General features: G+C 46.7%; 1 protein-coding gene across 2 annotated transcripts in view; it reads right to left on the bottom strand.

Annotated features, from left to right (window-relative positions):
• Positions 1 to 23,338, bottom strand: part of LOC138566940 (amino acid transporter heavy chain SLC3A2-like) — a 440,795-nt gene that overhangs the window by 179,266 nt on the left and 238,191 nt on the right. For both annotated transcript variants that reach the window (XM_069644698.1, XM_069644699.1), the window contains exon 5: positions 20,991 to 21,068. In XM_069644698.1, coding sequence (XP_069500799.1) covers positions 20,991 to 21,068 — 78 coding nt within the window. The remainder of the gene's footprint in view (positions 1 to 20,990; positions 21,069 to 23,338) is intronic.

The following is a 23,338-nucleotide window of genomic DNA, read 5'->3' as shown; positions in this document are numbered from 1 at the left end:
CATACCCCCTGAAGAAAACACTTTCTTCGCCCAACCATCAAAACGCTTGTCGTCCCCATCAGGAGGGATGGTAGGATACGACGCTTGCTTTGCTGGGGCCGTAGCCGCCTGCACCACCAAACTCTCCGGAGTGGGGTGCTTGGTCAAGTAGCAGGGGTCGCTACTGGCTGGGTGGTATTTTCGCGGCAAAGACTTGCCCACTGCCGGGAGACTTTCCGAATGCAGTCCAAGCCACCACCACCCTCCTCTGTAGAGCCATATGGAATGGCAGTACCAGGTCAGTTGGTGAACGTTGGTCGAGGATATCCGTGAGGTCATCCTGAAGAAAATCCCCTGGGGGAGCAGACAACCAAAGTACTCAGTGACCCTTGACATAAGGCGCCAGTACAAGGAGTCAGCATGTGTGCCAGGCTCAGGCCTACAAAACTCCACCTCCGGAGAGGTGTCCAGACCACTGGCGTCGTGCAGTGACTGACGCAGGTCCTCAATCTGACTGTCCCGAGAGAATCTCATCTGGCACCGTATCAGGAACCATGCCATCATCAGAGCCCTCATCCACATCTGAAATGTAATCGAAATGGTGGAAAGTGGGCACAGAATGGGGAACAAAGCCATGCTTGGCCTTGGCCAGAGCCTTTCTAGGTGGTTCCACCGTACCCCGGGGTACCCCCGTCGAAACAGCCTCGAAAGGCGTTGAGTGAATCTGCATTGACGCCGAATGCGGCACCGACAGCGTCGACACAGGCCTCGAGGGCAGAGCCCCGAGCGTGTCCTCTGACAGCCTGGGCGCCGATGGCGTCAACGACTTAGAGGTGGAGCCTCAAGAGTCCCTCGACGACCTCGGCACCACAGACGTCGATGTCTTCTTTGAAGACATCACAGGTGCACATGGTCTCGAGCGCGTCGAGGACCAGGACCCGGAATGGGCATGACTAGAATGATTCCCCTTGTCCGAGCAGGACCTTTCCCGCGAATCGTGCCGACCACCCGAGCCCGAAGGCGTACGAGTGGTGTCTCAAGTACGGTCACGCCCGACCCCACTCGGAGGCACGGACGGACCGGTGCCCTGCGATTCAAGAATCGCCAGCATTTTCTTACCGAAGGAAGCCCATTCCTCCGGAGTCGCATGCTTGGTGGGATAAACTACCCGCTGATGGGCAGAGTCCTCGAACGAGGAAGGCGACCGATGACAGCGCTTCCGGGAGTGCCTCGAAGAGGCAGAGGAGTGGTGGGACCCACTCCGGGACCGAGACCCCCTAGACTTACAAGGATGCAGAGAGTCGCCCCTCGAATCGTCCGTCGAAAGCCTAGTGGACCTCGACTTCCGGGGTTTGGACACCTAACCGACCGACAGTTTCTTCTTGCGCTCCCGCAAGACTTTGGACGTAAGCGACTGGCAGTCGACACAATCATCCGTGAGACACCAGAGGCAGGCATCATGCGAGTCCGTCACCGACATCTTGGACCCACAGTCCCCGCATTTCTTGAAGCCCAGACGCAGGGTGGAAAAAGAGGAAGACATCTTGAAAAACTTCTTACAAACGAACATGTTCGAAGAACCGAAGGAACAAACTCCAAAGAGTCAAGGCGCGCCGAGATCTCTGAAGCGAACACGTTCGCGGAAAAAACGGAACTGAGGCTACGGGCGTCATGCATCCTATTTATAACATCCAGTGACGTCGGCCGTCGGAGGAGGTCCTCGAGGGCGGCGTATCAACGTAATCGACGCAGGATGCAGAAAGATTTTCTGAAGCAGCACAGCTGTGGTGATTACTATCATAGATATGGAATACGTTGGAGGACCCAATCCCCTCGAAACAAGTTTACCAACAGCAAGGGACACTTCAGCAGCAACAACAAGCACTGCAAACACAACCACACATACAAAACATACACGCAAACGCAGCCGCAGACCATTGCAGAACAAAAACAGCAGGTCCAAACGGTGCAGCAGCTCACGCAAGTACAGGACAATGCAATAACATCCACTGACACACCCGTAGCACAGACACAGCTAGGGAAGGTGACAATACTGGGCCACAACCCATACATGGGAAATGGGCAGTCACTGTACCCATAATAGGACGCCTCACAGACGTCCTTGATGTGTCCCATCCTATCAGTAACAGCTAACCCTGCAGAGGAACCACGCATACAGGTGACAAAAATGTTTTTCCTTCTTAGTTGATACAGGGGCCACTAGGTCATGCATAAGGGAGGGGAAGTTTCAACTGTCAGGCAAAGCTATGAACATTCAAGTATTCCCTGGGGCTCGAGGGTTGGTTCCCTTCACTGATAACATCTCCTTATCTGTAGGTGATCACGATATGTCCCTCCCACTGCTATACTCAAAACAGTGACCAGTAAACATACTAGGTAGGGACATCATGAGCAGATTGAATATGACCATCTCCTTTACTGACAAGGGAATAATATGCTCCACACCAGGCATAAACATGCTCACAGCACGACAAATACTACAGGCTTATTGCGGCAAAACAGTAGCCAGAGCTGAACCAGTAGATGGAGACCTCTTCCAATATGGGACAGACATGGCAACAGCATGGCTACCAGCAATTGAAGGGAACATTTGGAGGAGGCCAGCAGCTTACCTTTTTAGACCCCGACATGCCAGCCAACGAGAAAGAAGGGGCAAGGATATCACTGAGCATGGAGAGCATTGAGGCAACACAAGACTACATTGCAGTACACGCCCAAGACAGGGAAGGGAGAGCCTGGAGAGCAGTAATAGCACTAGCAGAGGGGTGCCGACTAACCCAGGTATCTGATGAGGAGCTCTTCTCGGACTATAATGGTGAGGGGGCGATGGTATTTGAAATGAGCGTCGACATCTGGGTGACAGTGACATACAGAGATGTAGCACAGAGGATAGCACTGGCGCTAGAGGCACCAGCCACTACCGCTGTACCATTTTACGAGGAGGATCTGGCAGCAGTACCTGATCTCTTTGGACCATGAGTCCATAGGACGTGGGCTGCATCAAAAGCATTGGAGGAGTAAAAATAAAGTTGAAAAAAGGAGCAATACTGCCAAGAGTGAAGCAATATCCACTATCAAAAAGAGGAAGATGAGGGAATATATGAAACAATAACAGCACTAATAGACAGAGGTATACTGGTGTAATCAGAGTCTCCCTGCAACACTGCTGTGTACCCCGTGCGCAAGGCTAAAGGAGGGTCTTGGCGTTTCATCCAGGATTTAAGACCCCTTAACCACATTGTAGAAGCAGAATACCCTATAGCGGCTAATCTAGCCACTACACTATGTGGAATACCAGCAGAGGCGTCACGATTCACCGTGATTGACCTCAATACCTCTACACCCCAACTCCCAAGACTTGACAAGTTTCACATACCGCAACACAAAATGGAAACACACCAGGCTGCCCCAAGGATACTGCGAGTCACCATCCATCTTTAACAGGGTGATACAAATGGATTTGGGTAACATTGAGATGGAAAGCACGGTGCTGCAATATGTAGACAATCATTTGCAGCACGACAGAAGAGAAGTGCAGGAGGGACTCTGTCAAAATGCTAACAGTATTAGCAGAAAAAGGGTACAAAGTAAACAAGGAAAAGCTGCAGTACTGTCAAGAACAAGTGCTCTAAATAGGCCAGCTCATTTCACAAAATGGAAGGCATATTGCACCACAAAGGGCACAGGCCATAACCAACACCACAGCCACAGATCGTGAGAGAGCTAGAGCAGTTCTTGGGCCTATGCAACTACTGCAGGGCATGGGTTTTTGATTACAGCTCATACATAGGACCACTGCTTGAGGCCCTCAAAGAAGCGCAGAGGGGGGATAAGAAGTTGAGGTGGACAACAGAAATGACAGAGGCATTTCAGGAGCTAAAACATGCCATATCCACAGCACCAGTACTAGCCACCCCAAATTACGAAGCACAATTTTTCATCTTTTCACATTGTAGCTCAGCAGTAATGAGGGCAGTGCAGACACAGAAAACTAGCATGGGACACAAACCAGTGGCATTCTACAGTGGGCACCTGGATCCTGTAATGCTAGGCCACTTCCCATGCAAACAGAGTTTGGCTGCCGCAGCTTTTGCGGTAGAAAAATCATCCTCCATAACAATGGGCTGTCCAACCACACTGTACGTGGAGCATGCCCTTTTTGCAATACTGAACAAACCACAATCAACTTTGACCACTCAGAGGGCATCAGGGTACGAAGTCATTTTGTCTAGAGCAGAATTCACAATTGCAAGATGCAACAATGTGAACCCAGCAAGGTTCAAGGCAGTGGTAGTGGAAGATGGCAGCTACACTCATGATTGCACACAGGCCATTGACATGTACTCCAGCACAAGGAAGGTTGAGGAAAACGCCCTAGAGGGGGGAGAGATAATGTACATTGATGGGTCTTCAAGAATTGATCAGAGTGATGGGGTGCGCAGAACAGGAGCAGCAGTGGTGAGAATGACAGAATATTTGACATATGTCCTGGTGAAATGAGTCAAGTTACCGCAACACTACTCTGCCCAAGCAGCAGAATTAGTGGCCCTAATTTTAGAATTGAAAGACAGTATTGAAAAAAATAGCAACCATATATTCCGACAGTGCGTACGTCACATCAACTGTACATTCAGGATTAATTAAGTGGCAGCGAAGAGGGTTCAGAAAGGCTGACGGTACCCCAGTGCAACATGCCCTACTACTTGCCGAATTAATTGAAGGTCCCGAAGAATGAGCCTTGGTGAAGTGTCAGGCCCATACTAACAGGGATGATCCCATTTCCAAAGGTAACGAAACAGCAGATGCACATGCTAAACATGCTGCGTATTTTGGTGAGACATGGACCCCCCCAGACAAAGGAAAAGATAAGGGGAGGGATGGGGCAAGACAGATGTTGAAGGATGGGTACACCCACATCCCTGAAAATCAAATAATGGAATTACAAGCAGCAGCACCAATGGCAGAGAAGGAGCTATGGGTCAAAAGAGGATGTGCAATGTCCCCCAGATACGCATTATGGCGACAGAATAATACAGGCAAAATAGTGATGCCCCTGGCCCTGTTGAAAACAGCCCTGGTCCAAATACATCATCCTGCACACAAAGGAAAAGAGTTGATTGCAGCAAGAATAAAATAGGGGTGGTACTGTCCTGAACTAAATTTGCTTGTTGCAAACTTCATTAGCAATTGCCTTACTTGTCAACAATGTACGGCCGGTCACACGCTGCAAGTGATCAAAGGTCTTATACCCCGGTCGGAAGGACCCTTCCTGCACCTCCATAATGACTACATTGACATAATCAATGTATGCCAAGGGTACAGATACATGATTGTGGTAGTATGTCCATTTTCAAGGTGGATCGAGGCCGGTCCATGCTCCCATGCTGAAGCCTTCAGAGCAACAAAGTTCCTGGTGAGGGAAGTTTTCCCAAGGTGGGGGGTGTGCGAAGTGTTGCGGTCTGACAATGGCCCGCACTTTGCCAATGAGATGTTCCAACACATAACTGCACTCCTTGGTATCAACCACAAGTTCGCATGCACGTACCACCCACAGGTGAATGGCATTTCTGAATGCCTTAACGGCCTCCTAAAAGAAGAGATAGCAAAGATACAGCAATCAAACAAGAAAAGCTGGCTCTACTGCCTTCCCTTAGCACTATTTGAGTTAAGAAACAGGCCAGGGTCGGATCACCACCTCACACCACATGAGGTAGTGACTGGACGCCAAATGCACCTTCCACTGACACCTCCATCAAGGGCTATAACAGATGGTCACTCATCTCAGACTATTTTTGGTGAAGAAATGTACGAATATCTCTTCCTTAGTTACTAGTGTTGCTTTTATCTCTCAACAGCTCGAGCGGATGCAGGGCGGGTCGAAGAACACCCAACAAGAAGAGAGAGCAGAAGTAGTTCAGGAACAAGCATCACAGTGGTCTGTAAAGGAGGGGGACAGTGTCCTGCAAAATTTCAATCGCCGGTGGAATAGCCCCCGTTTTACGGGGCCCCACCTGGTGGAAAGAACGGCTCCTAGAGCCGCAAAACATGTGAACACATTTGCACGACATCAAGCCCTACAAAGATCAGTCCCACCCTTGTGTCGACGACAGGGCCAATGCAGCAGCAACAGCAACAAATGACAGTGCAGCCCCTGACCCCTCCCAAACCCCAAGCACCCCCTAAGGGCTCAAGTGAACAATTGCCCATAGCTCACCCCATGGTCACAAGATACCAGAGTAAGGAAAACAAGACCCCAACAAGCCCCGACCAGACAAACCCCACCCCAGCCACTACCCAACTAAAGAACATTGTCAAGATATCTACCACTTCACACCACACTGTGTAGACTCATGCATGTATTCTTCTTTTTTATCTCGCACACGCAGGTACCGCACTGTACTGTTTTATGTTGAAAATTGAACAGAGATACTAACGCATACGTTTTGCCCAGAGGTAAATGCTGCCCACGGAGGAGGATACCCCTGAAGCACTGCCACACCAATTTGTATATGCTATAAAAAGATCAAAATATTTAAAGAACAGGAAAATACGTGTGTATTGCAATACGTTCATTTTGGCCATAGAACGCTAAGGTACGCGTGGCAACAGCTTTTCGCCTGGGTATTAAATGACTACATGATAGGGAGAGCTTGAGTAATAAAAACTAACAATTAATGCTTATTTTTAGACATTTTCAGGCGGGCATCTATATAATTAAAAGTAAAAAGCTGCAGGACCGCAGCACAGGTAAAAAGAGAATGCCGGTGATATTAGCTATTGTAATAAAAATTATAGGCTTGTTGTTTATCACTGGTTTACTTGCTGCCACTGTCTGGCAGGCACACTATGCTTCCGATGTCATGGCTGCACCTCCCACTAACAAACACCCCCACCACGGCTGCAACAGGCATGGTATCAGGTGGTACAAGTAACACAAGAGTGAACGGGAAAAGGATAAAACGTAGCACAACTATTGATAACAATGGGGTGGACACATCTTACAGAGTCTGCACACGTCTCAAACATGTGGTATCAGCACATGTCCAAAATTGTTAAGGGGACAACCAAGGACAACTGCTACGTGTGCTCATTGATCCCATACGCCATGAGTGCATCAAGAACATTTGTGGCTACTGCAGTACCTGCAACATCAGTGGAGTGCCTGATATACCTGGCCTTGTTCCAAACAAAAGGACGGTTTCAAGGATGAATGGCAATAATGCAGTGGAAGGCGAGGGACACATACCCGTATGAAAATCACTTCATCAAGACACTTCCCATGTACAATCACTACTGGCAACTAACACAAGGGCTCCAATATGTGACGGATGGACCAGACAAAGGGGAAACGAAGGAAATAACATTGAATTATCTACCATGTGAATGGCGTTCAAGAGAAGTTCCTGGAGTACTAGGGTGCTGGGAAAGACCACTGTTAGTAATATATGGGAAGGTGTACACAAAAGAAGATGGACAGAGGGTTGTGGGGACCAATATAGTAACATTGACAAAAGCAACGGTGACGCAAATGGATGAAGAAAACAACAAGTGTTACAATGAATGGATAAAGAGTGCAGGATTGCTAATATGGCTAGGGAAGGACGAGGATCCAGTAACAATACTCCCACTGACTGCACCTACACTTTGTTACCAACACAACAGAGAAGTTCATGTTGGAAGAACAGCAACTCTGCAAAAGAATAGTTATAATAACGGAGGAGGGTGCCAGTACAGCAGTTTTAATGGACCACTATTGGGCCTGTGGAGAAAAGGCATACCACAGCTTGCCGCCATCTTGGAATGGAATATGCACTATCATAAACCTACCATCCCTAGTAGTACCACAGAAACATGTCAACCTGGTAAATTTCCCTAAAATGGGCGAAGGGAATAAAAGGAAGAAAAGATCAGTGATGCTCGGAGGAGGATGGGGAAAGAACGGCACGACAATATTGTCAAGAGTAAAAAGACAAGGAGAACCACTGGCAGGGAACTACCTGTGGGGAAGATCGGAAACAGCTCTCAGTGACATTCCACCAGGACACAGACTATTCACAGCAAATGCGAAGTGGCTCCAGATAACAAGATGGGAACTAATGATGACAAACTCAACTGTCAATGGATTCAATGTGATAAAAGAAGAATTGAGGGCAGTGCGGATGGTAGCACTCCAGAATAGATATGTGCTGGATCTCCTTACAGCAATGGAAGGGGGAAGTTTGTGCAAAAATTGGAAGATCGTGTTGCACATTTTTATCCCTGCCAACGACGCAGACAATGGTACGCTTTCTGAGGCAGTATCACAACTCGCCAAGATGGAAGAAGAAGCGAAGGGAGTGAAGAGAGATGGTAGCTGGTTTTCATACCTATGGTCTTGGATGCCATCATGGCCATCAGATGGACTTAAGATAATAGCTGGATACATAATATTGGGTATGGCCACCCTGTTAGGACTGCGATTGTGGAAAGCAAGGACAGCACGCACAACTGACGAAATGATGGAAATGATTGGCATGCACGCCCCGATGCCAGCAGAAGACGACAAGAACACAGATATAATAATTAAGGAAAGAGGGATTGCGCAAGCAAATATTAGAAGCAGATTTGCACCCGCCATCAGTGAAGGTGGAGAACCCAAGGAATCCGAAGAATTATGTTGGAAAATGGGTCTACTGCAAACCCGGTGGTGGATGCGTGTACATGTACTGGTCGTCTAAAGACCATGTGAATCAGTATGGACACCTGGCTGGAATAACAAAGGTAAGGAGAGTATGCGGAGATAAGAGAGCGGATCATTTTGTGGTCAACAAGTCAACCAGAGGGGGGACTGAAGTGGGAAAATGGGTAAGCACCCTCCCCCCATTCTCATCCAGACCCTGGCCTCGAGGATCAAGGCCCAAGCACCCCCCGCGAGAGGAGTTTGACCCATTCACTTCTTTACCTGACGAAAAGGTACCATGTGTCCATGGCCCACACCCACAAGGAGCATGCCCAATAGCACACCCTGGTCAAGCCGACGCCTGCGGCATGGACCAGCTCGACTAAGTTCATAACCACAAAGCATCAACATCGTTAGAGATGCTATGACGACATAGCCAACTGACGAGAACACACGTGCCACCATGCACACTGGTCACTCACGCACCAACCTACATGAAGAACATGCTCAGTGCTATGACGTAGCGGACTGGAACACCCACGGACATGCATTATTTTTCAAATAGGCCTCCTACAGCACCGCAGAAAAGCAGGATGCCTGTAGAACTCATGTATACATGATTGCAGATGCTTTTCGCTACCTATCCACATAGAGACGCCATCATATATATATCTACTGCTACTTATGGCACTCGGTCGCCTCGTGACTCCATATTATGGACCATATACCGCCACCCAGAAACTAGGCCACAAGCAAGAGTCCCAAGGCAGGAGCCTCCCAGATGAAATCCTCCCAAAACAGAGAAGCAAAGCGATGACCACACAGAACGAGCCCCAACGTGAGCCTACAGCCAAGGCCGCAATGTTGCAACCCACATGCCACGCTCTCAGAGCCAAGGTTACACCTGCCGCCGCCAAGCGCCCCTCACAGCCGAAATACAAATCAAATGCTCATAATTCTGCTCCAGCTACGGTCTCTCCACACGTGACCAAGCCGAACTGACAAAATGCCAAGCCCATGAGAGAGAAAACCGCCGGGGTGGCACGTCTGAGACACAGGTTGCAACAACGAAGCAACAAGTTGGACACCTACATCGATGGCAAAGGCGTGATCATCAGCCACTAGCAAGACCTGTCCATTGTCCGCCATAAACACATAGTTGAACATTGTTGCAAGCACCAGGTACATCGCGAGCTGGGAACAGCGATGGTCCCAGGCTTGGGGGCTCGCGAAGGAACCAATCAGAATACGAGGGGCACCTCATTGACGCCATTTTAGTTAGCCAATCACCAAGTGTCCCCTTGTAACCAATTCGTTGTAGCAAATGTTAGGGACAACTCGAGTGTAACACCTGACCCGTCCTTATCCACTAATATTCCTGTATATAGGTAACTATACTAACCCTACCACTCGGGGAGCCAACCCGAAGTGGCGATATGTTTTGTGATGATTTTTCCCAGGTAACATGAGTAGCGCGTCATACTGTGGTAAAAAGGGCATGCGAGCCCACTACCAGTGAAAGCATCTCACCGGATGCATACGGGCTGAGAACAATCCCTGCCGTTACTATAATAAACAGCAGTAATTACTTTGCTCTTGTGTGTGCCTTATACTCCTTTGGGTACGCGGGAGGAGTTGGGGCCTCCCCAGCCCTGGAGGTCCGCGGACGGCTCTGCTGGCCCCAGAGAAATCACCCCGACATCTCTCACTTGTGACTCACCACCACCTCGTAATTAAGAACTCAAGCAAACTACCAAGATCACCTGGAAGCCCTGCATGCAAACCTCGGGGTCAGTAAACCAACTTCAAATGTCGGCACTGCTGAAAACTCCAATGCTTCATCTAGAAACCAGAGTGTTGTTTGTGTATGAAACATGTACGTAGTAGGTTAAAGCAAGGCCAGTAAACATGTTAAGTCTGATGCACATGGAAAGGGAATACCAGCCTATTTGTTTCAGTGCATAGGAAGTTATATACTGAAGAGCAACTTCTACATATTATTTCAGATCTTACTAAATGCATGGCATACATTTGTTCATTGGGAGCTGCATTTACACCGTCATGAATCCAATAGGACACGTTAATACGCTGCCAATCGTCATTTTAACAAGAATTGTGCTTTGCCGACTACAGGGACAGTCAATTTGTCACTTTGCAATGTGCTTATGTTTTTTTATTTTTGCGTTTTAAAAATACTCACTGTTCTCTTGAACACCAAAGCATTGGCAGCTTTGGTTGTACATTCTTTTTAAAGTTGGGAGGTTTGATTTGCATGAATTGGGCACATATCTTTTTTTAAATCTGTTAATATTGCGCATATACACGATAATCGTGCCCCCCAAAACACATTAACTGCAGATTGAGCACAAAAAAATCTTCTTGTAATATGCATACATTTGGAGCTCTGTTTATAGATCAGACTGGCTATATCCATGCAATTGAAGCACAGGGTGGAAAAGAAGGGAGTGGAACATGTGGGTGGGTTACTGCAGGTCAGGTAGCACTCCTTATACAAGCAGATACATTCATTTTAACACATGCTTTTCCAAATTTTCATTCATTATTAGCATTCTATGCAATAACCACAAATGCCCTTCCCAAATTGAGTAGTAGCTCGCTGACATTTTCAGATGGGGCCACCGTTTTGTTGTGGGCCACTTTTCTTGGGCTGCCCGGGCTTACTTCTTTTCCCAGTCCGACCCTGGGGATGGCTTATGTCCCGTTCTCCGGGTCAGTTTCAGGATGGTGTCTGAACGGGGCCAGGAACATTACCAACCTCTTGTACATGAATTGGTAACTCAGTACATATGTCAAAACCTATGTAACCAACAAACATTGTATTCTGGGGTCAAGGGAGGATAACATCCCTATTTAGAGATTGCCTGTCCTCTAAGTTGTGGCCCCCGCCAGTGGGATCCCTGCTTGCCCTGTCCCCTGAGGGGGGGGGGGTCTTTCGTTTAGTGAGCTGACCTACCTAGTCTCAAAAGGGGTGGCTCCCACTTAGGAAGAGGGAACAAATTTACTGGATTCATTCAAGAGTCATCTTTAAGGGATGCACTTGCTTTGCGGCACTCTCCGATGCCAAATAAACTGCACTGCCTTTTTCCAATGTGGCACATATTAGTCAACTGTATATAAAAATGCTGCTTGAAGAACATAGAGATTAGGTGTCGCTTTATGTAATGGACAGCACCCAACAAGAGATGTGGAGATACATTACCAGATAATCTCTTGTACGACCATGATTCCGCCTTATTTTGAAATTCTTTAGAATGTTTTTCCTTGTTCCATTCTGCTCCCTCAGGAATTTCTCAAAGGTTGGACTGTGCCGAGGTAAAATATTGTTCAGTTTGCAGTCCCAGCACATGCAGAGCTCTGTACGTAATTGTAATTATGCTTCTGACACTTGGGCCTGGTTTCATTTGGATGCAAGGAGGCCTCAGTTAAAACGGCCTTGGAATGTCCCAGATTAACCACAGGATAAGGAGTCCATCAAAATCAGACTAAATAATGAAAGTAGACCAAGTGTAAAGCAAATCCCAGCTTTATTGACATCCAAAATAAAGCAGGATAGCATAAAAGCAACAAATTCTTGGAGTTCTCAATTAATTCAATACTAACAATGGATTAAATACTTAGCCATTACTGACATCATTATGGAACAAAACCTACAGGGACCGGGGATTGGTTACTTGGGACCACCTCTAAATTGAAAAAAATAATACATCATGTCTACCTCCAATTATTGGTTGGCACGTAATTTGTTGGGCGGACTACCACCAGGGACTCTAATAGGGCAGCGTTCTGCCAACCAACCTTGGGCAATTGACAGGCTGTCAAGACATGAGCGAGACAGGAGTAAGGGGGGGAAGAGAGGAACAAGGGCTGCTTTCCATTCAATTTAAAAAGATACCATTCTTTATTCCTGGGCCAAGAGCCAGGATGATTTATTTGCACTTGGACTTGTACGATGTGTCCTGTCTGGGTGTATGTGTAGGGAGTACAGCAGGTGTCCTATCTGAGTTGGTTCCTAATGAATGGACAGAGTTTGCCAATTATGGGGCACGTGTGATGTGACCAGGCTTGGAATTATTTTACCCTGCATTTATTAAAATTTCAGCTAATATTATTGCGAGTATTATGGTTTCTTTTCCCACTGGGCACCCTATTTAGCTATTCTGCATAGATTTCTCTTGGATTATAGTTGCGTACACCTGGCTAGCAATGGTAGGTTGTGCTCTTTTGAGCTTTAATCTGGGAGTATACTGCTGCGTCCGGGGAGCTGCCATCTCGGGCCTTCTTTGCAACATTATGACCCTCCCTTGTTTTTCTGTAACCTTGTCTCTGGTTGACGACTACTTCCTCAGCTCTCCACGGATCTATATTTTTGTGATTTCAGCATCTTGACTTCTCGTGAAGCCACAAGTCCTTTCTTTAAATTAAGAGCATGCTGCAAATTCCATTTTGGAAAATATGGCTGCCTATTACTGTTACGTTTCTAGGTTAGTGAGCTATATTCACATGTTGTTCATGTTGCATATGCATTGCTTATATTCATATTCTTCATGTGTTATGGATGCTATGTTAATATTCTTCATGTGTAAATGCATATGTTACCTAGTGTGTATCTTCATGTTGTCCAATGCATGCGCATGTATTGTCACAACGTTAGTTTGGTTACTCTTGCCATCTTCAGCTTGTCCATCTCCTGCTGTACCTGCCTAGGAAAGGGGCAGTACGGTTGTCTTAGTAACATTTCTCACCTGTGCAGTATTGGGCCGGGGGAGGGGCTATGGATTTATTTATTGTGCATTTGTTCGGCGCTTATACAATAAGTAAACTGTTTCAAAGCACCCACTGAGCAACAGGGAGGGAACATGGGATAGAAAACAATGCACTGGAAGATAAAGACGACCCTGCTAGGCCTCGTGAGCATTCAGAATGTGCAAGTGCAGAGAGAGCGCATAGGGGAAGAGGTAGAGGGGATACGTGCAGGAGTGCCCATGCTTGTGAGGGAGCAGCAGGTGTAGTGCCCAGTGTAGGAAGTGCTAGGGAGCTTTCATCTGAAAAACAAATAGGGAAGTGCAGGCCTTCAGTGTCGAAGGCCAGTAAGTGCCAAGGCAAGTGTGTGTGGGAAGAGGCTGAGGCAATTGGGTGTGGGAGGCCAGGGCCCAAAGATCACATAAGGGCCCTGGTCACCAATCATAACTACTGTGATGGGAAGAAGGGAAAGAGGAGGTGAAAAGGAAAGTCTTGAGGAGGTTCCAGAATTTGAAGGGGTCCGGATCAAGATGAAGAGGAAGGCGGAGGCTGTTCCATAAGAGGGAGCCATCTTTAGACCGAGATCAGCCACCGGCCCTCTGTTTAGCGAAACGCTCGACACAGAGTTGGTAACAGAGGACCGTAGAGGTGTAGAGGGAGAGTATTTAGTAAATGCAAGTTGCAGTGTGATTCCTGGCCCCAGATAGCCTTATGGATGATGCAGATGATTTTAACTTGATCCTTGCAGCAGCCGGGAGCCAGTGAAGGAGAAATGCAGTCCCTGGGCTTGAGGCCAAGGATAAGTCTTGCTGCCCTATTCTAGATTAACTTGAGGGGGTCATAGTGAGGAAGAGGGTAGATTCAAGAGAAGGCTATTGCAGTAGTCTAGCCTAGAGAGAACCAGAGCTCTAGTAACATTGAGCTTTTGGAGGAAAGGGAGAAAAGGGAGAATTCCATTGAGAAGGAAGAGTTGCAAGTGGGACTTCTTGGCAATGCCCTGAATGTGAGGGAGGAAGGAAAGAGGAGTCGAAGATGACTCCAAGGTGTCTGGCTTCAGATGAAGGAGAAGGGGAGAGCCGATAGAGTATGGCCAGAGTGAGGGGAAGAAAGAAGGAGCAGGGGTCCCAATAGGAAGGATCTCAGTCTTGCTGGCATTGAGGCAGAGATCGTTGGTAGGAGCACCAGGACTTGATGGCAGATCGGCAGAAGAAGATTCTGGAAGAAGCAAGAGGGTCAGCAGGCAGTTGGAAGAAGAGTTGTGTGCCATCTGCATAGCAATGAAAGTTGGGGGAGAATGAGGAAATGAGGAGTGCCAGCGGAGCAAGGTAAGTGTTAAAGATCATGGGGCAGATGTTGGAGCCTTGGGGGGACACCACAGGTGGGGAAAAGTAGGTGAGAAGGTGCCCAGAAACACCTGGGACAGACAGGTGAGCTAGCCCAGTTCCCACCCCGAGATACCCAGGGTTTCATGGAGCTGTTTTATGAGGATGGAGGGGTTGATCATGTCAAAGGCAGAGGAGAGATCGAGGAGAATGAGGACAGCTGGAGAGTTAGAGTCCAGAGATGTGAGAAGTTCTTCATGGGTGCTCAGAAGAGCGGTTTCCGTGCCCCTGGATGCTTGGATTTCAGATTGATGGTCGTGGAGACCAACAACAAATTCAGTGTGAGATGCAAGTTGGGGGAAGGCCAGCTTCTCCAGGAGGTTCCCAAGGAAGGCGGCGATAGAAATAGGGATGTAGTTGGCTGGACAAGTAGGGTTTGCAGAAGGTTTTTTCCAGGAGAAGGTGCACAAGGGAGTGCTTTAAGGATGAGAAGATCCAGTAGCAAAAGAGTGGTTGCAGAAATCAGCAAGTGCAGGGGGAAAGAGAGTCAAGTATGGTTCTGAAGGAGCAAGTGGAAACCTGTTTGGAGGAGACCTTCAATGGATGGACAACTCTGATGACCTCATCAGGTGTGACAGTGAAGGAGTGGGGAGAGAGAGAGGAAGGAAGGTGGGAGGCCATAGGAGACAGGGGAGTGAGATTGGGGTTGGGGAGACGGTAGCAAGGGTGCACATGATATAAAGAGTTTTGGTGGTGAAGTGCGTGACCAGTGCCTGGGATGGAAGAGGGGCGGAGGAGCCTGCAGAAGGGTTGGCTAGTTCCCTGCAGATTTTAAAGAGTTCAGCCATTTTGTTAGATGCACCAGATACCTGTGCCCGTGTGTGGGCCCTTTTCCTGGCACAGAGACTCTGTATTGCCTTTGAAGCAGGCAGCAAGCCAGTTTGTCAGAGGGTGAGCCTGAGGTTTGCCACTTCCGTTACGCAGCTCTGCACTTGCGTTTTAGGGCTGCAAGTTCAGAGTCGGACCAGGTATTACGTTTAGAGGCAGGTTTCAGGTGGATCCTCATGACTGGGACAAGAATGTCGAGAGTGTTAGTAATGGCCAGATGGAGGTTGTTGAGAGCAGAGTCGGAGGTAGAGGTAGAGTATGGAGGGGCGGGGCAAGAGTGGAGGGCTTAAGGTGGCGGAGGCAGCAGCTGACACTTGTTTCATCGGACGGATGTTCGTGAACGAGGTTTGCAGGGCTGGAGGAGGTGCAGTCAGAGGGCCAAGGGGACCCAGGTAAGAGGAGAGTGGCCCGACCAGGAGAGAGGTGTGATGAGTGTGGGGGGGTGAAAGAACAAAGTGGATGAGGGCGTCAAGAGTGTGTCCTGCCAAGTAGGTTGGACTAGAAGGGAGAACGGAGCGGGAGAGCGAGGAGCAGAGGTCAAGGAAGAGAGTGGATGATGTGACGGAGGAGTCCAAATGGATGTTGAAGTCACCCAAGAGAAAGAGTTTAGAGGTGGTTTAGAGTAGAGAGGAGCAGAAATTGGCCCATTCGGAGAGGAATAGGGTGGTAGAGCCAGTGAGCCTCTAAATAGTGGCAATGGTCATAGAGGAGGAGGGAGAGATGACCAACTTGCAAACCAGGCTCACAATAGAAGAGCAAGGCTGGGTGGGTATGAGGGAGGAACAAAGCCACTCTGGGAAGATTAAGGCAACCCCACTGCCAGCACTGTAAGGCCAAGGAAATGATTTTGTAGCCATCAGGGAGAAAGGAGTCGAAAGGAGTCAAAAGCAGTGACTGAGCTGGCATTGAACCATGTCTCGGTAAGTGCAAGAATGTCAAGGTCAAGGTCTTCAAGAAGGAGGCAGATGTGGGCAGAGTTTTTGTTGGCTGAGCAGGCATAACGTGTGGCCAGGTGAAGGAGGTCTTTGCCTTTGAAGGTTTTCTGAGGAGTACAGGAGTGTGGTACACCAGTCTGAGGGGGAGGGGGAGGGACAGAGAGAGTGGTTGGGGGGTTTGGGGGGGGGAGAGGCAGATGAGGGAAGGAATTTAATGAGGCATGGCAGACACCAATCAAAGAAAAGGAGGTTGGGTGTAGGAACCTGAACCAATATAGTGCCAGTGTGGAAGACATTAATGATACAGAGGGATGAGAAGCCTGCCAAAACGATATCCTACCTGGGGCCACCATTAATGGGAGAGGATGTGAAAGGGGACAGATCGGTCTGGAAGTTGCACTGACATAGGTCTGCGATGGGGAGGACAGAGTTGGTGCTCAGGATGTTTTTTTTTTTGCTTTTTTATTCCAGACTTCGTGAGAGAAGGAGGATAGATGATCTTGTAGCAGTTAGAAAAGATAGGGGAGATGGCGAGTGCCATCAGGGTGGCAGAGGATAGTTGAAAGAAAGAAGGTTGGCTGCACTGCACAGTCCTAGCCCAAACTCACCAGGCAGCCTAGTAGTTATAGGAGGGGGTACAGAAGTAAGGCAAAATATGACATTCATCTGCCTCTCAACAGCATGTGTTACAATTAAAGTGGACTACATACCCATTCCTTTTGGGTTTGTGTGCAAAAATGTTCCAGGTGAGTGTGTGAAAATCTTAACAGTTAGTGATGTATCCCAAAATCTCATTAGGTGCTGTCCACTAGAAAAGGCAACAACTATTCTCCTTTGTCTACAAGCAGCAGTTTTAATATAGTTGAATCATATGCGTCACGTTATCAAGAAGCAGTACAGCTTTTTTTTTTTGACATCAGATTGCTTTAGAGAAATAGTTTTTGGCTCCAATTATCCCTAAAGCCTCTGCTCAGATTTCTTGTGCTATATTCAATAGATCAAAAGTATTGTTACAATACGCCTATGTGGTCTCCTATTTTACTGAAGTGAAAGCATCGTTACACTTTATGACGTGTACCGCAGACATTTCCTGAGAGGTGTTACTGTATCACAAGCACATCTACCCAATGGGGCCTAGGGAAATTGAAGTCTGCCTTGCCCCCTCTGAAAGCAGCCCCTTGCCCCTAAAAAGGACTAGGGGGGGGGGGACCTCAAGCTAGAAATCAAATCTTCTCAAAAACACCAGAACATCGAATGTATTCATACTTTCAAAAAAAAGAAAACTAGGATAAAAACAGTGCAATGAAACCAAACACAAAATTCAGGAACTGACCCATTCTCTTCTTGCAACCTTTGCCTCTGAGCTCCCCCTTTTAATCCTAGATTACCAAACACAGACAGCATTATTCTCAGCCTCTCAGTCTATAAGAAACTTGCTCTAACCTAGCAAAGTTTGAAGTGTAGCTACCAGGGCGCAATATTTGTTTTTCAGAGAGATCACATTTCTGGAACAATTTTCCTTGCCAGCGGCTATTGCTTTTTTAAGTCCAAGGATATTCATATGTACCACACTGCAGACTGCTCATCTTATACCTTTTTACTGCCCTTCCTTACACTCAACTGTTACATTCCATTCCAATTTGAACCTCAATGCAAAACATGGCACACTTTTATAAAATCCAATGGAATGTGACTATATGAACTATTTGCTTTTTGTGAAAGTAAACAGTCATCTGCTCCTTTACAACGACTTCACAAACTGGCAGAAAATACCTAGTCACCCTTTTCAGCCACCTCTGCCGACACCTTCAACCTACCTCCCCTCCCCCAAGATAATGGCTTCAACATGTACACCCTTATGCAACAGGTTACAACAGGTAAAAACCATTGACATCATGATGAACACAATCATGATAAACACAAACTCCACCCAGATCCGGAAACCATCTGGTGTAAAACACAAGTAGGCCAACAAACCCAAAACATTCTGCTCCAGGTGCAGAGCAAAAGTTGTGCATTACAAATGAACCATAGCAGAACATCAAATACAAAATCACCTTCAAGAAGTTAAACCGCTTCACCAGATAATTGCCAAACAATCAATATCCCATTCCACAGACAAATGCTACACCGCATGCACATTCTTCAAAATACAGATTCACACACTGCATGGGTAAACTCAATCGAGAAAGCAAAGACCATACCTCATCAAACCCCACAAAATAGCTGATGGTCCACCTTCAAAACCATCCGACTTCAGGAACAGGCAAATACCTTTACTGCTCTCAAAGTCATTCACTAGGAAGAGGACATCCTGAAATCCTCCATCATAAAATCCACCATTATGTACTACTACACTTTCCTGCCATCATAAAGTCCTCACTCAGGACATGCATCTTGCCGGATGTTTTTAAAATAGGTAATCCCTCCATAACTTAAGGGGGAAGTTCACTCAAAAATGGTATTGTCTCAAAAGATAGGTCATAATAAAAAATATATATAAAAACTATTATTAAAGAAAGTTCCTATGGAAATTTTTATAGCAAATGAGGCTCAAAGTCAAACATGTCAAGCACTGGGATGCATCCATATTGTGAAATGAATTAACCTCCTGTGCTTGTGTTAAGCTCTGCTCTCGCAGCAATAATGAAGCAAAAGCCTCTTACTGGGAGCTTTTGCTTATTACAGCAGGAGAGCAGAGAATGCTGTCAGGCCTCTTCCTGCCCTGCTTCCGAGTGCTTTTTTGTTTTACCGTTTATCGAAAATCCAGGCAATTATAAATGCTAGAGCATTGCATTTATGATTGCTGTAGCTTTTTTTAAGTCTCCTATGCTCCCCCGGCTCGCGGGAACTCAGGAGATGAAGTGAAAGTGCCTGCAACAATGTTGTATTTATAATTGCCAGTGTTTTTGTTTCAAGTTTCCCGAGACGGGGGCGCCTGGGAGACTTAAAGCCAAAGTACTGGCAATTATGAATACAACTGCATTGTATTTATGGTTGCCGTGGCTATGTTTTTAAGTCTCCTGGGCTCCACTGAGCCTGGGGAAGCCCAGGAGACTTAAAAAGTAAGTCCAGGGAATTATGAATACTTCGCGGGCCAAGTTTTCATAATTGCAGTGACTTTAGTTTTCAGTTTCCCGTGCTCGGGAATCTAGAAAAGAAAGTAGAAGCAATTTTCAAACTCTGCCAGTGACAGGCAAAGTATTTATAATTGCTGTGCCTTTCATTTTATGTTTTCTGTGCTTCCCTGGGCTTGGAGACCACAGAAAAGGTAAAATGAAAGTCAAGGCAGTTGTAAACACTGTGTCAGCCTACTCTTCATGTTAAGCTCTGCTCTCTGGCAGCACTAAGCAAAAGCTCCCAATAGGGGGATTTTGCTCGATTATTGCCACAAGAGCAGAGGCAATAACATGAACATAGGAGGCTGCTTCATTACAGAAAATTGATGCCCGTATGACAAAACAGCCTCATTAGCTCAAAATGTAACATAGGAACTTTCCTTAAAAATATTTGTTATATATACTTTTTATTATGACCCATGCCTTCCATAACGTAGACTGCGATAGACGTAAACAATACATACTTAGGAAGACTTGTGACTACTATAAATGGATTGTAAATGTTGCCTTGTGATGCATACTAACTTACTTGCCAATTTAGCTAGTGCCACACATGTAGGAAACTGAACTTTAGCTTGCACCGCATCTGGATAGAAATGTACCTATTAACACGACCTGGTTGACTTTAGAAGTGTGCCTATTAGCGTGCCTTGGTTGAATTTAGAAGTGTGCCTAATATCCTCTCTGTGCAAAGTTGAATTTAGAAGTGTGCATATTAACATACCCTGGTTGACTCTAGAAATGTGCCTATTAACGTGCCCTGGTTGACTTTAGAAGTATGCCTAATAGTGTACCCTTGTTGAATTTGAAGTGTGACTAATATCCTCTCTGCACAGAGGATAATAGGCAAACGTCTAGATTCAATTTTGCACAGAGAGGATATTAGGCACACTTCTAAAGTCAACCGGGCACGCTATTAGGCACACATCTAAAATCAACCAGGGCAGTTAATAGGCACACTACTAAATTCCACTTTGCACAGAAAGGATAATAGGCACACTTCAAGATTAAACTTGGAACAAAGTTGAATCTAGATATGTGCCTATTAGAGTGCCTTGGTTGAATTTAGAAGTGCACCTAATATCCTCTCTGTGCAAAGTTGAATTTAGAAGTGTGCATATTAACATGCCCTGGGTGACGTTAGACACGTGTGTACAGATTTAGGCCATACAAACTCTACTGGATTAGAGGACCGTTAGTCCAGCGCATATTTTTACTCAGCAAATCAATTCTCCCCCCCCCCCCACAAACTTCACCTGTTCACATAAAACCCAACTACTAAAGCAACAGAGGCAAAGCCACTCACCAGCTCCAGAAGCGCCCGCTTGGTGTTGACCAGGTGAAATCCAGACACTCCTCGGCCCAACCAGATCTCCAGCGCACCCTTTGTGGAAATGAGAAAGGAAGCAAATGAGCCACAAAAAAATGAATAAAAAAAGGCAGGGTTCCAACGAAGCAAAACTGCCCAGACTTAAGTTACACATCAGCCTTCCTAAAATAAAAAAAGTTTTTGAAAAGAGCATTTATTATTGGATAATCAAAATCTATGAAAGCAGTGTAGGCTTCAGAGCACATTGATAAGTAATTCGAGTTTGCCCAAAAGTAGGTTTTAAAAGTTGGCAAGGACGAGTCCAGTGCACCAGATCAAACGCCACTTAGAAATCTTGATAAATGAAATTTATAAAGCTTCCTTTATAGGTAATATTTTGAATCATCTCTAAGCTTCCTAACAGACTGGCCTCTCTGTAATGCCAATAGTCTAAAATGCCCAGCAATGCCATGTGACTGGCTCTACCACGTGCCATTGTTTGATTAGAAGCACCATTCACCTTGGGTCAATCTGCCGCTACTCCTTTCTGCCTCGAATAGTGCACAGTAGGCAGAGATACCCTTAGAGGAAGGTACTTAAAACTTAGTTTCCACGCCAGCCATCTACAGCCACTTTCAGGTGAGGGACCTCTTCGCCGAACCATGCCACAGTTTGCATCTTATCACACGTGTATTATTGAAGGCCTAGGTTTCCCATTTTCTCTATGTTGCCACACTTGCATTCTGCCTCACTTGGCCTCCCAACTTAGATTGCATTACACACAGCCTCACACATTTTCCATGCACACTATTTGGACTAAACATGCATCATGCTGGGCACTAGCGCCACCACCTCTGGAATACAGCCGAGTCCCACGAAATAAAATTCGGTCCAGTTCACATATCTCGACTCTTGACAATCAGACACAGCACCTGTCCTACAACTTTTAATAATGGCTGCTGTTAGGGGCCTAGCTATCTCCATCACTATCACTCGTCTTTCAAAGGCATTCATCCTCACAGCGCTTCAAGGCCGTACCAGTGGCAAGTAGGCATTATACAAATGCCAAATAACACATTCCAACTCTAAGTAATCTACTCTCCGATCTCCGTCCAATAAAGGTAATGTGCACATCACATGGTTTAAGTACAATAATTCAGTGCATTAATGGGCCTCCTGTGAAGAAGTGTTTGTAATCTGCTGGTCACAGGAATTCCAGTTAAACTGCTCAGTAAGTTAACGTTCTGGCTGCAGAAACAGATGTGGAATCCTCAGGCTAAGACCAACTCACAGCTCAAAAGCTCAATTTGGTAAAGTATAGGATACAGAGCTATACCTTCCTACCTGCAGGTCATAGGTTCAAATATGTGGAGTGGTGGCTCAACCTAAAAGGAATACCATTTAGTTAGATAACAAGGATACCTTTTAATAAAATGCAATGCGGGAATCTGGTTTGAAGCGTGCTCTACAGACGAGGATACAACGATATAGAGCTAGGATAGAAAGATAGTTTGGAGTTGAGAAAAGTTTGGGCCGGAGGTATTTTGGGACATTTGAATTTACAGCATCATTTTCCAAAGAAACTGTACGTAGATTTGACATTTCCACCTACCCTCCCTCACGCCTCCGATAATTAAGAAGAAGTATTTTGTACAAACTCAGATGCCAGAGCCGCCTCTCAGATTACTCTACTCTTTCAAGCCCAGTTTGAAATATTTTGGACACGTCCTTCATTTGTCACAAAATATCTCCCAATTTCTAGTAATTACGCTCCTTTTGTAGTCATTTGCGATAAAAACAGCAATGGTGTCCCATCTGCCACCTTCCAACGACAAATACTCAGTTTTCCACAGTATCAGTTTCTTCTGCACAGCCCAGCTCTTCCCTGCAGCAGCTGGTAATGGGGGCGGGAATTGTTGCGATAGGTGTGAAGGGAAGTGCCTTCATACATTCTTGATCTGCTCGATATGGCATGCCTCATGCCTGTAAACCAACTCATAGGGCAACCGTCATATCCCTGTGAATACACACACGTCCCGGCACATGCCACTGGATGCCCACATACGGCATGGCGTGCCATTTGATAAGGTTACTATTGCCACTTTCTACCTCAGCCACTCATGGACAGCTGCCGCTCCAGACCCAGTGACTCCAATGTGCTTCTGGGCCTCTTCTGTCTTTGCATCACAGGGAAGAGCATCGCCCAGGGACCTTCTGCCTTGCTTGGCCCCAGGGGCGTTGCTAGGGGGGGGCTAAGGGGGCTATAGCCCCTGATCTTTTGGTTGTAGCCCCGGATAGAATCTCAGGAGCTACAGCCAAAAGACTAGCTAGCCCCCAGTCCCAAC

This window comes from Ambystoma mexicanum, chromosome 2p (genome assembly GCF_040938575.1).
Source record: "Ambystoma mexicanum isolate Mex_15411 chromosome 2p, UKY_AmexF1_1, whole genome shotgun sequence".
Taxonomy (NCBI): Eukaryota; Metazoa; Chordata; class Amphibia; order Caudata; family Ambystomatidae; genus Ambystoma; species Ambystoma mexicanum.
This window is presented reverse-complemented; position numbering and strand designations above follow the sequence as displayed.